This window comes from Pseudopodoces humilis, chromosome 3 (assembly GCF_049639895.1).
Source record: "Pseudopodoces humilis isolate 2021_Gansu_Grassland_sample_001 chromosome 3, ASM4963989v1, whole genome shotgun sequence".
Lineage (NCBI taxonomy): Eukaryota > Metazoa > Chordata > Aves > Passeriformes > Paridae > Pseudopodoces > Pseudopodoces humilis.
Window position 1 is genome coordinate 65,765,732 of NC_142202.1, and position 13,314 is coordinate 65,779,045.

General features: G+C 39.3%; 1 protein-coding gene across 1 annotated transcript in view; it reads left to right on the forward strand.

The window, feature by feature from the left end:
- ROS1 (ROS proto-oncogene 1, receptor tyrosine kinase) overlaps positions 1 to 13,314 on the forward strand; it is a 70,678-nt gene that overhangs the window by 43,616 nt on the left and 13,748 nt on the right. The window contains exons 32-42 of the mRNA XM_088052940.1: positions 7 to 181; positions 646 to 763; positions 2,792 to 2,979; positions 3,616 to 3,705; positions 4,372 to 4,507; positions 4,929 to 5,091; positions 5,349 to 5,413; positions 8,090 to 8,219; positions 9,220 to 9,317; positions 9,927 to 10,130; positions 11,201 to 11,335. Coding sequence (XP_087909066.1) covers positions 7 to 181; positions 646 to 763; positions 2,792 to 2,979; positions 3,616 to 3,705; positions 4,372 to 4,507; positions 4,929 to 5,091; positions 5,349 to 5,413; positions 8,090 to 8,219; positions 9,220 to 9,317; positions 9,927 to 10,130; positions 11,201 to 11,335 — 1,502 coding nt within the window. The remainder of the gene's footprint in view (positions 1 to 6; positions 182 to 645; positions 764 to 2,791; positions 2,980 to 3,615; positions 3,706 to 4,371; positions 4,508 to 4,928; positions 5,092 to 5,348; positions 5,414 to 8,089; positions 8,220 to 9,219; positions 9,318 to 9,926; positions 10,131 to 11,200; positions 11,336 to 13,314) is intronic.

The following is a 13,314-nucleotide window of genomic DNA, read 5'->3' on the forward strand; positions in this document are numbered from 1 at the left end:
CTCTAGTGGCCAACAAAAAGTGACTGGTTTTCTCCTGTGAACACGACATGCACAGGAAATCTTATTTACACGTGCAACCTCACAGGAACTCTTCCTTGGACCAACTATTTTGTAAGAGTAACAGTAGTTTATGTTACAGGAGTGAAAAGCACTTCATCTTCAACAAGCTTTAAAACTACAGGTAAGCACTTAAAGCAGGATAACAAGATTTTAAGACTCTTTGCAGGATCTGAATATTAAATGTAGTATTTTCAAAAATTTAGCAGACAATTTTCTACTAAGGCCCAATAGTTCTGTGTGTTTGAAAAATGAATAACACAATACCATACCTTCAGAAGTAATAGGGGGAAAGAAATGAGGTTCATTTCCAAGTGGAAAGAGTGAGGGGAACTGAAATGAAATGCCTATAATGCAAGTGAACTCGTTAGTGGTAAAAGCCTGCATGTGAGTAAAAATCTTGGAATTTATCCATTACAAAGAGAAGGCCAAGGATTCATTCCCTATGAGGATTATTAATATACATCCCCCTTCCTTTTGTATATCTAAACACCCTTGTGTGCATCAGATTTTTCTCTGTGCCTTTAGCCCTTTGTCATGCTACAAACACATTTTAAGGGTTCTGTTTCTTCCCCCGTTTGACTTAAGCTGGTGTTCCCAGTAAGCCAGGAATTCCTAAAAGAGCAGAAGACACCAAAAACTCTCTACAGTGGGAAAAGGCTGATGACAATGGAAGCAAACTGACCTACTACATCTTAGAAAGCAGGTAAGCTATGCATGAGGCACTCTTCCCATAGGTAGCAGCCCAGAACAAATCTGGGTGTGCAGGGCTTTTCAGGCTGGCTCCAGTGGGAAGAATGAAATACATAAGATGCAAAAGGCCTTTCCCATTGGGATCTCTTTCTTAGATAAACCAAGACCCATAATTTCCAGAAATTCTGGAAAGCACAGAAGGAAAATAAACACTAACAGTATTTTCAAAGCAATCTTGAAATACAATCATATAGTTGGATCTATGTCAGTGAATTAGAAGATTTGAGATAATTTCAAATCATAAATCTCAACTAACATGTAGTATGTATTTTTGGCTAAAATATATATATAAATATATTAATGCTCAGAGGACTCAAAGAAGGTGTTGTAATATGGCCAGAAATAAAGTATTCCCACCCATGTGGGATGACTTTATCGTTTTTAAAGTGCTCTGTCATCAAATACCGATTGCCTGGGCTATTGATATCACACTAGAGTGCCAGCTCACTCTTATTTCTGCACTGGCATTGGAAGGGCTGATTGGGCAGGTTAGAGTATTTTGCTGTGGGCAGTGACTTTGAACTTCTAATTTTTTGACCATGACTCTGGAGAGATTTCTTTAAAGCCGTCAGTTTAAAGTAGTCAGCAGTCAGTCAAAGTTTAATTAATGCATTATTTTAAAATTAGGAGAGTCCATCTTCTGAAATAGTCCAGTGATTGTTTGAAGTCATTACTGATGAAGGAAAGCAGTTTTCCAAACTCAGCCATTATTTCATTCTCTGTGTTTATGAAAGCTAAGGACTGACAGCACTCTGGAGCTGTAAATGCTTTACCTATATAAATTTTCACCCAGACATGTTTTTCTGGTGCTGTAAGCTTCCTACAGTTTTCATTGCACTGACTTGCATGCTCTGAGAAAACAACTTTGATATACCAGGAGACAATCTGTACCTGACTTGCTGCAGATGGGAAAGGAAAGGTCGGTCTGTCTGTGCCACAGCTGTGCATTAACTGCTTTGTTCTCCAGACTCCAGCTTCTTATTCATCTCTGGAATCATAATGCATCTCTGAGGTGGTCCTCTAACGAAATAAGATTTTCTCTTGCAGTTTGAATGTACACATGCTGATGTTTTTGACTGAATTTCGCATCAGGGAGAAAAATAGGTCAGCTGCATAGCATTCTAGAAAATGTTTGCCTAGCCCTTTTAAGCAACCTCTATTTTTCCTACAGCCCTGGTGTCAGCACATACACACCAAGGGCATGAATATTTAGTTTTTCCAACTCCTAACTTTCTGGTTTAGGAGTGTTTGGCCTTTTTCCTTCATTAAAGTGTGTTGGGAGAATGAGTGACTTGCTCATGAAGTCATTTCACATGATGTATTACGGTGTTGTGTGACATGAAATGATATTTCAGATATGGCCTTTCAAGTTTAAGTACGTGGTCTTCTTTTGGTTGGTGAATAATCAGCTCTGAATTTATTGTGAGCAATCAATCTCAGTCCAATGGGGAAAGGAAGAAATACACCCAGCAGTCAGCAGATACTATGGGAAAGTGGCTAGCTAAAGAATGGTATCTTCACTGCCAATGATTTGTATCCTATTTAGCTTCTGAAACCTGATGCACAAGAGACACTGAATTACTCTGGGTCTGGAAGGGTAAAAAAGTTCTAGCACAGTAGAAATTTTTATTTTTTTTTTTCCCCAGAAAGCTAAATTAGAACATTTTAAAATCTTGGATGTGAGGCATATACTGAAACAGGTGAATCAGGCATATACTGAACAGCTTTTTGCATCTAAAGTGTTCCAGTATTTCATTTCCAGTGCCAAGATAAAGATGTTTGGTTCCTAGCACTGCTGAAATAGCGCAGCACAATTTTCTTCTCTGTAGCCAAAATCCCATGACCAGGTTGTGCTTTTTTTGCAGGCAGAAAGATGCTGCAAAAACCATGAAACTCAAAGCAAAGGATGGGGTGGGGGTGAAGCAGTAAACTGCCCTCATGGCATTAATGATATTCCTGTGCTGTGCTGTGCATGTTTCAGGAAACAGTCTGGCAACAGCAGCGATGTGAAGTCCACATGGGAGGTGGTTTACAATGGCTCCTGTGGCAGTGTTTGCACATGGAAGGCCGAGAACTTAGAAGGAATTTTCCAGTTCAGAGCAGCAGCTGCAAATATGCTGGGACTTGGTGAATACAGTGACATTAGCTTGGATATAATCTTGAGTGAAGGTATGTCTTGTATTTCTGTATTCTGTTGATCTCTTTTTTGTTATTCTAAATAGTCATACCAATTTAGGAACAATATATTCAATAACAATATTCCTGCAAAGGTAAAGTAATATCTCTGATGGGTAATAAATGATGCTTTTTGTATGGTGACCCCTACTGCTAGTGCTCATCCAGGCTCTTTTGCTCAGAACAGGGGGCCTGAAAAGTACTTCTGCTGATTTATACCACTTTGTCTCTGTGAGTCTGCCACTCTGCTTTATGACGTGATTCTTGAAAAAAGGCAAGTTTGCACACTGGGTAAAGACATCAGAATTACTTCTTGCCTTCAGCCAGAATGTTAGATTTACAGTTTGTGGGTGCTTTTGGAAATCACACCTTGAGTTTGACCTTGAACCAAACAGTTCAGCATTTTCTATTTCTGCATATACATTAAGTCACAGGAATGGCCCAAGTCTGGGGGAGAAGGATTAGTCTGACCAAATGCACATCCACATACAGCCTACAAGAGAGCTTTGTGCAATGGAAGACTTTTACATAGCAGGCAGCTGAAGGGTTCTCTCAGGTGCACTCCACTTCCTGGGGTTGACATTGCATGCATACACAGTGATTAAGCAAATTTCCCTTTCTCTTTAACAGATAATATGATTTCCATGGGCACCATCACTGCCATTGCTTCTGTGATTGGAGCTGTGCTGTGTTTGGCTGTGGTCATGCTATTCGGCTTTGGTATGTGATGGAGTTTTTTGTTTACCTTTGGTTTGCCAGGCCTCCGTGAAAGGCAGTTCACATGGTGGGAAATGATTGGTCTCCAGATTCAGGGAAATTCTCCCTCCCTAGGGTGGGAGCTGACAGGAATTTGTATATTCTCATTCTTTGAGGCCCTAGAGATGGCTAATTATATTTTTAGTATCAAGGATAGAAATTCACTCCATCCTCAGGCGTTTCTTGCTGTTGATTACCTGCAGGGAGAGCACAGGAGTGCTTAAGGAACTCTAATTCTTGAGTGTATCCTTATAAAAACTTGCATCTTACAATTCTCAAGTTTATTCACCAGAGGGTCCCATTTTTTTTCTCTTACGCTTTGTCCCTGAAGAAAGGATGTAATGATTACTCTGAGATGCAAATGTCCACATGTGATGGTCCTGTCCTCTCAATCCTCATCCTTTCCCCAGGGTCTTGTCACACACAGGAGAGGATACCTGAGTTGCCATCTCAGTGAGCAGTTGTCTGTGTTTTGTGGGGAAAAAATTGCCAGATGGAAATGACTTGCTTACCTGAGCTGCTGGGGGGTGATGTTGAACAAAATAATGTAAAACCTGTAGCCTTTCAGCGTGCTCACACACTGGGGTGCTCTCGGACTGAAACACCTAATGATCTCCTTTTCTATTCCAGTATGGAAGCAAAGATTGAAATCCAGAAAACAGGCCTTGCCTGGACAGATAGTGTTCATCAAGGAAGATAAAGAACTAGCTCAACTCAGGGGGATGGCTGAGACAGTGGGACTAGCCAATGCCTGTTATGCTGTACGGTATGTCCTCAGAGCAAATGTATTTTCAGGACAAAAACATCTAAGAGGTTTCTTAGATGTTCCCTGGAACTGCTTCCCTGGAGCAGTTTTTATCAGGGCACTCATCCCTGAAACCTGAAGGCAGAGTTAAGAGCTGCATGTTTTCTGCAGGGCAGGTCTGCTGTGAAGGATGCCCTGCCGTGTTGCCCCTCTGGCACACAGCCCCAGCCCATCCTTCATGTCACTCTGGCAACAAACACAAGTGCACAGGGAAGGAAGAAGACCTGGTGTTTTCCAGTAACTTCCAAAACACCCAGACCTTACCTGAGGTCCCCTTAAATATACCTGATGAGGCAAATAGTAGTACTGGCTTCATGTGAATTTTAGTAGAATTTCAGACATCCTTAGGTATGAGCAAGTGACTACTATTGCTGTTTTGTAGCACTCTTCCTTCTCAAGCAGAGATTGAATCACTGCCAGCCTTCCCTCGGGACAAACTCAGCTTACACAAATTGTTAGGAAGTGGAGCATTTGGAGAGGTATATGAAGGGACTGCAGTAGATATCCTGGCAGATGGAAGTGGAGAATCCAAAGTAGCAGTCAAGGTAATCACAGCTGTATATTTCTCTGGCAACAGAATGGGATGGGCAGAGAGATCTGTCTCAGAGGTTTTACCTGAGAAATGGGTGTTGAGCTGATCTGGGTATTTCCTTGCAGAGTTTCTTCGAAATCTCTTAAAACTCAGCCTTGTAATGATTTCTGGAATATATTTAAGGCCACATCTATGGTGGTTTTACTTAGCACCATTTGATAACAGTGATGATGACCAAATGTTACTTCACTTCTGTTTTCTGTTGAGTAGACTTTGAAGAAGGGTGCAACAGACCACGAGAAGAGCGAATTCTTGAAGGAGGCACACTTAATGAGGTAGGGACAGCTTTGTCCCTGGGCACCCTTCAAAGCTGGTATCATCTGAGGGCGGTGGCTTTCCAGAGGAATGAAAGCAGCACTTTCCTCTAAACAGATTATTGTGGCATTTTTGGGGTGTTCTTGTTTTTCTGTCATACAAGTAAATCGCTACTGATAAGTATAATGGAAATAAAGCTATAAATATGATAAGCCAAATTTAAGATATAGACTGCATATTCTATATGCTCATATCACAGATTTATTTGGGATTGTACTGGTGTATTTCAGTATCTTTGCTTCCCTAAACCAAGTTAGTTGCTAAAAGCAGTTGGTCAGAATTCAGCTAATCCTATTTTACTGAAAGAAATCAGAACAAACTGATGCCTTAAAGTTGTAATTTACAGTGGAAAATATTTTTTAAAAATGTGCCACTAGGGGCTGCCACATACTCCTTCTACTGAGGTTGTGTTAAATTATGCATCTGTATGCATATCACCATGCAATTACCACTGCAAGAATTTCACATAACAAAGTTTGTTTGTGTTTCAGTTAAAAATCTTGTTTTCTAGAGTGTCCCCAGAAACAAGAAATTCAACTGAAATTTTCAGCTGGTAGTATAAGACTCAGAGTGGAGTTTAGTTTTCCGATGCACTTTTGCACTTCTTTGACTTTCATTTCATGCATGCAGAAGTAGAAATAATTTTTTTAAAAATTAAGGATTTATTTCTGCACAGAAAATGTGCTATTAAACTGGAAATTGATTTTCACAACATTCAATTTTTTTTTGTGGTTACACACTTAAAAATATATCTTCCATTTTTTGCCTTTTATGACTCATGCAGCTGAATGAGGTAAAAGGCTTGTTATGACCAAAATTCAACCATGTCATTGTAGCGCAAATTAAAAATAAATAATAAGAGTTGTGTGTAAACTCCTTATAATCCATCTTCAGTCTACCTAGCAGTCATAAACACAGTTAAGGTCTTTTTTTCTGTGTACTATGGAAATTATATGAACCCATAGTTAAAGTTTCCGAGGCTCTCCCAATTCTTGTTGCAGACAATAATCCAGACCCAGAAATCCTGGAAGAGTATATAATTGAAAATTTTTTGCATTTAAATATAAACACTGACATGGGCCCATATGTACACCAATACAGTGAATCAGAAATTAAGAGAATAGAAAAGTTTAAGTATTATATAATCCCCATAGTAATTTATAACATCAGCAGCAACAACAACAATAATAATGTATATTTTATATTACTTGAATATTTCATTTTTTAATATTAAAAAATAAGTATTTAATTCCATCACAGAGGGTTGAATGATTTCACTTGATGTTCATCGGTTTATCTATTTCATAAATTAAACCAAGGGTAGAAAGGAAAAATAAGTGCATCTGAGTGTTTACAAACAGATAGATATATAAGATGCAATATATGCAACTTGTATCTTACTTGCCTTTTTGGATGTTCATTAAAATTTGGCTTGTTATGTTATGCATGCTGGCTCAGTTAAGCCAGAATTATTTGTTCCTTTTTATTGCTGTGCAGCAAAAGGAAAACTGAGTTGCCTCTATTTCAAAAACTCATTGGTTGTTGGTTATTGGTGAGTCATTTGTGTGCAAATACATGTAGGAAATTCTTGTGTCTGTCCCATTCCTTGGGAAGTTAGGAATGACAGTTCAGTGGAGGAAGGTCTGCATTGGGTGCGAAGGAAAGTGCCAGGTGTTCCTTCCCCTCTGTTTGTTCCTGAAAGTGTCAAAGTTTGTCTGATTGAGAGGTATGTGCTAGGGGCCGGGGGGAACTGTCAAATTCTAAATCACACTTTTTGCAAGAGTCTTTGCCCACACCTGAGATTAGGTGAATTGAAAGAGATTAGAAGGAAAATGTCCCTCTCTTATTTGTTTGTTTACACTGCTGAATTTGACAGCATTTTGGACACCACCAACTCTCCCAATAGAATCAAGTTTCTCTGACTGCTTGTGCAAGTGCTTTCATGCAGCAGTGAGAGGGGAAAACCATTTTCTAACACAAGTAAAGTGACTGAAAAAAACACAGGCACTGACAGAGACAATAAATATTCCTCTTTGAAGAATACTTGCAGTACTGAGAGTACTGATTGCTCTGTGGTAATCCCTGTCTTAGACACACACAAACAATTTCTAGTATACTTAGAAGTATTCCTCATATGTATTTTGTTCCTATTGCAAATGTGCTATGAAAAATTGTCCCCCTCTGAACTGTGAAAATAATATATTGCACCTTGTGCTTTTACTTCTGTGTATTTCTCTGAATCAGCAGTTCTACTGTGAATATAGTAGTAAAAATACTCTATTAAAATAATGTAGTTACCTTTAATGTACAGGTGATGAATCGTCTTATTTTTAGAAGAAATTGCCATTTGGCTACTCTTTTTTGCTTCCTGGTAATGCAATGAAGTGTGCTTTTTAATATGTGTGCGTGCATTAGAGTGCCTGTCAAAGACAGTGCCTGTGTTTTGGAAGGATGTCCCTGAACTCTCCCCATGACTGAGCAAATCCGGGCACTGAGAGCTACTAAATCATTGTTCATAGAAGTGGGATTGTAAAGGCCAAACTGCTCATTGACTGCTTGCAACTATAAACACTCTGTGAGCTATCAACCAGCTGGATTTCTCCTATGTAATCTTACAGTTGTTTCCTTCTGTTTAGCAAATTTGATCATCCCCACATTCTGAAGTTGCTTGGTGTGTGTCTGTTAAATGAACCTCAGTATCTCATACTGGAGCTGATGGAAGGAGGGGATCTACTTAGCTATTTACGAGGAGCAAGAAAGAAAAAGGTAAAGACCATGAGACTCTTATTTTTAACATGTAACTGCCCACAGTTTCTCACTTTTTCCTTTTCTAAAAGTCCATGCTGATGTTCAGCTGTTTCTGTACTTGCAAAGTCTGACACAGCTTTTCCTTAACACCCTGGGACTTCAGTCAACAGTGCTGATCTTGCAATCAGTGATGCTGTGAAGAAGATTGAATGTCATTAGATCACTGACCAAAATTGTGCTTTCAGTCATGAGATGTCTGCTGGATTTCTCTCTGTGAAAATCATAAACTGTTCTTTTGAAAGTGATGATAAATAATGGTGATCATGTATGTGGTCTACTAGGAATCATAGAGGGGTTTTTTTTTGTCTCTGAATAATAGTGCCCTTAATGTGAGAGGCATAGTCCAAGCATATAAGAATATACTGTCCCTGTGTCTGTGTCCTCAAATTCTTTAGAAAGAAAGAAAAGAATAAAGAATAAACAATTTTGAGTAAATTTTTCTCCAGTTAGTGTGCTTATTAGGAATATGGATGGTGTGACTGGAGGTGAAAATGAAATTTTACAGCATTATAGCAATTGTATAGTTCATTTATTTGCATAATCAGATTGAATCCACAGTCAGTGTCAAATTTAGTGAAATGCATATACACATGTTCTATGAGAAAAAATAGTACACTGATTAATACAGCAACAAACAAATCTCATCTGAGAGGGGGAGGAAATTTTCAGGGTCCCATTTTTTCAAAATTCTGAAGGTCCCAGGGTATTCTGAGCTGCAAATCAAACAGGATGTGTTCACCTTCCTTACAGCACAGTGATTTGACGATTTACCCTCCTTCAAATTAGCACTCAATTGGAATACAGAGATTTTGCACCTGTGCTTTGACACTTTTGGAAAGATCCTATACATTTCAAATGGGGAAATACATTTCAATGAGGAAGTCTTGCATGGAGAGTTTGTCATTCTGAGCTGGTAAAGCTGGAAGAAATAGCTAACTTCTGTCTTTGTTTCTTGTAGCTCCAGAGCCCTTTACTGAGAGTCACTGACCTCTTGGATATATGTTTGGATGTTTGCAAAGGCTGTGTCTATTTAGAGAAAATGCATTTTATACACAGGTACAGAACTTACTTCCTTAGTCTTCCCAGGTTTACCCATGGTATTGGGACTCATTATCTTACCCAGGAGAAAATGTCTAGAAAGATGTCACAGTGTAACACAACAGGAGAGACCACTGGAATAAAAATCTAACACTGTGCTTTTCTGCTAAATATCACTCACAGTTCTCTCCCAAACTGGTGGGCTACTCTAAGATCTGAACTGAGGACTTACTGCACCCTAGGCAAGAATCATATCGTGTGCAACAGAGAGAAGGACAAGTGGAAGATCCATCTACTGTCTTTGCCTAATGAGTAGCTTTAGAGGACCCAGAGCCAGCTTTTCTCAAAGAGGTACAGGGAAAAGATGAGAGGCAACAGGCACAGCTTAAAGGAAAGGAAATTAGATAATATTGTTCACAACATCCCAGATCAATCACTGAAACAGGTTGTCCAGAAGGGCTGTGTCTTCTCCAGTCTTGAAGATATGACAAACTTAACTGGGTGAGGCCCTAAATCACTTGATCCAACCTTGAGGCTGGCACTGCTCTGAAGAGAATGTTGAGCCAAATGACTTACAGACCTGAGTTTTTCTGCAATCCATCCTCTTTTCTCTGCCTTACAAATCAGGGACTTGGCTGCTCGCAACTGCCTTGTGTCTAAGAAGGAATATGAGCGTTCATCCCGGATAGTAAAGATCGGTGATTTTGGACTTGCCAGAGATGTCTATAAAAATGATTATTACAGGAAAAGAGGAGAAGGTCTGCTCCCTGTCAGATGGATGGCTCCTGAAAGCCTTATTGATGGTGTCTTTACAAGTCGCTCTGATGTCTGGTGAGTTATAGCAGCCACATAGCTGTAAGGATAACCATAGTAAATTCTGCAGCAAGAAAATATTGGTTTAGAGGAGGAATTACAGGGTTGTATATTGTCATCTCTAATCATTTTTAGGCTAGGGCAGATTTTCTCCTAAGTGAAATTTTAAGGATCTAATGAAATATTTGACCCCATGACAGTATATTTCATGGATATATTTCTTTATGCTTTGAGCTCTTTGGATTTTGACTGGAAAGAACTAGTGTCACTCAAACAATTTTACAGTTGTACCAGGTCCACAATATTGTTTGTGATTGACTGGTGAATTGACTGCCTGCATGCTCTTCCATTTTGTTTTCCATTACGTTTACTGACATTTCCTTCCAACAACCAAATACTTTGCCCTTAGAGTTTCACCCTCTTCTAGTGACCTCTTTATTTTGAAGACCAGATTTTGTGGCATCATCAGGGGAAGGTCGCAGTACTTTTTTTGTGGAGGTTTGCTAAAAGTGTGTATTTGAGTGGCTTTTAGTTTGTGAAGAAGCAGAGACCCACTGTCAGGAGACATAAAAAAATACCCCAGTCTAAACCAGACGGCTGAAACCTGATATTCACAAAAGTTTAGATTTTGGTGGCCGAAGGTACTCATCCCAGGCATCTTGTCCAAGTCCCCAGTGCCTGCACCCAACTGACTGCTGCTCTTGCACTTATCTAAGAAAGTAGCTTAGTACTCTGTGCCAAACCAAATGAGGTGCCGATTGCTCCACAAGTGGTGCTTAGAGGAACTTGTCTTTCTCCATTTTAAACCACACCTCTAGAGATTTCAAAACACTTGTTTCTATAAGGACCTGCTCAACCTGAGTGTTGCCCGGGGAAGATGTGGGCACTCAGTGTCTCCCAAGCTGCATCTCAGTTCTACGCAGCTATTCCAGAGGCTGGCTTAGGGACAAAACTGAATTAAATCTTTTTACTCCTAGTTTTTCTGAGTCTTATTCTTAGGTTAGACACAATCCAACTGTTAATAGGGAGATTTCATCATGACTATGGTTATTAATTTTCCTCTTTTTTTTTTTCATGGTGTTTCTCAGGGCTTTTGGAGTACTAGTGTGGGAAACACTGACTTTGGGTCAACAGCCATATCCAGGTTTCTCCAATACAGAAGTTTTACACCATGTACGATCAGGAGGAAGGCTGGAATCTCCAAACAATTGTCCTGATGACCTGTAAGTTAATTTTGTTTAAATGTTGCTGATATTATTTATAAGAAGCAAGAGGCTTTTTTCCAGTTGGTCATCATTTTGGAAGTTAGTCATGCCCATGGAGATCCAAACATCTTCAACTTTTGTTTCCAATAAAACTCGCCAACCTGCTACTAATTCATCCAATAGTCCAGCCTGTGAATAAGAATTTGAGGCATGGATCTGGTAGTACTGTGAGAACAGGCTGAGAGTACCTGAAGGTATTGGTTAGAAGTTAAGATGGCTCTAAGAAAGATTTTATCGGTCTCTGTACATCATGTGTCTGTGACTATGGACAAAACTTTTTCTTAATGGTAGGTGCAGGAATAGGCTAATATTAGAATATGTGTGACTAATAAACTCTGCCCTTTGTAGAGAGAACTCAAAAAAGCCAATAGGAATAGGTTAAGCAGTACATGAAAAGGAAAGTCTGCACTTCTGTTTAGTCTTTAGCTGGACTGGATAAATCCTTCGATAACTGTTTGTGTCTTGAGCACAAAACTCAGGTTTAATTGCAAAATTCTTGCAATTAACAGAATAAAATAAATACTTGAAGTGGATCAAACCCATACTGACTAGAGCTGTATAAAAGAGGAAGCAGAACATGAGCTTAACAATCAGTATTGCTAATTTCATGTGTCAATTTCTTTATCACCGGCTCGGCAAAAGCAGTCACAGCAATGCACATGACAGGTGGTCCTACAAATAGGAGAAGCTACTGAAAGTGAACAATTCTTACTCACAGGGCTGAGGAAGAGACTTGACAATAATTCTGTGGTTGGCAAGCCAATAACTCTGTGATACGTCTTACACCAATTACCATGTTCTGAGTTTAAGAGAAGGTGATTACTTATCATTATGTAGATATAGCTGAAATACCATGTTAGCAACAAAAAACACAAAAAAGAAAACCAAACCAAGCTTTTGCACTTGGAGGAACTAAAGAACTGAAGAGATTAGAATTTTATTTTAATAACAGAGGGAGAACTGGAAGTCACAGAACAAATGAAAGCCCAAAGAAATTTTAATTGCAATATTTTCTGCTGAGAAAGGTTTTCTCAAAAAAAATTATCAAAAAAGCTATCCTGTGAATAAAAAAGCACTGGAGGCAGCTATAGCCATGTACTAGTCTGACATCCAGATTTAAGCAAAGGCTCATAAATCGCCTTAAGTGACTCGATCTTCAGGAAAATCAAGAAGACTTTGCTTGAAATAATTTTTAAGGTCCCAGATCCTGAATTTAGCATAGCAGATAGATCTTAAATACTTGCCTGCCTGTTGTAACTTGTAGGATCAGTGCCTAATAGTAGTTTCTGAAAGGCAAAGAGCTGATGAGCTTAGACTCTTGTACCATCTTTTATCTCATTTGGTGAACACTCAGCACCTGCATGCAGCTTCTGTCAATAGGTAAACAGCTTTTTGCTGCTTTGCTAGGTCATTAATGGCATGCCGGAATTCTTGACATTCCTGCTTCCTTCCTTGTGGTTTTGAACCTGTATCAGGACATCAGCAGTCAGTAATTGTCTGCTCGGCACTTTGGCTTGCTCATTGTCATTTGACAAAACAAACCATCACTGATAGGAAGAGAGTTCAAAGGCCAAAGTACTTCAGCTGAGAAGTGTTTAGGAATCTGTGGTAGGCTTACACTGCAAGTGCAAGTAGGGCTGGCATAGAAACCTTGGGGTGTAAAGGCGTGAAGGAAGTGGGTTGTTTAGGTGTTTTTTTGTTTGGAAGGGGGAGAAATTCTTCCCCTTGCCTCCACAGTTGTTACTCCAGGGACTAATCATTTTTCCCCAGAGAACTGTGGCTAGGTAAATCTTGGTAATGAATTGAAAAAGGGGTTTGGGGATGTATAAATGAGACACATAAATTGAAACATTAATTAGATCTATGAATGTAACTTCATTTGCAGTCAGAGATCCACATCTGGCACAGCCACCTGGGTATGAGGTTTGCATGCAAGA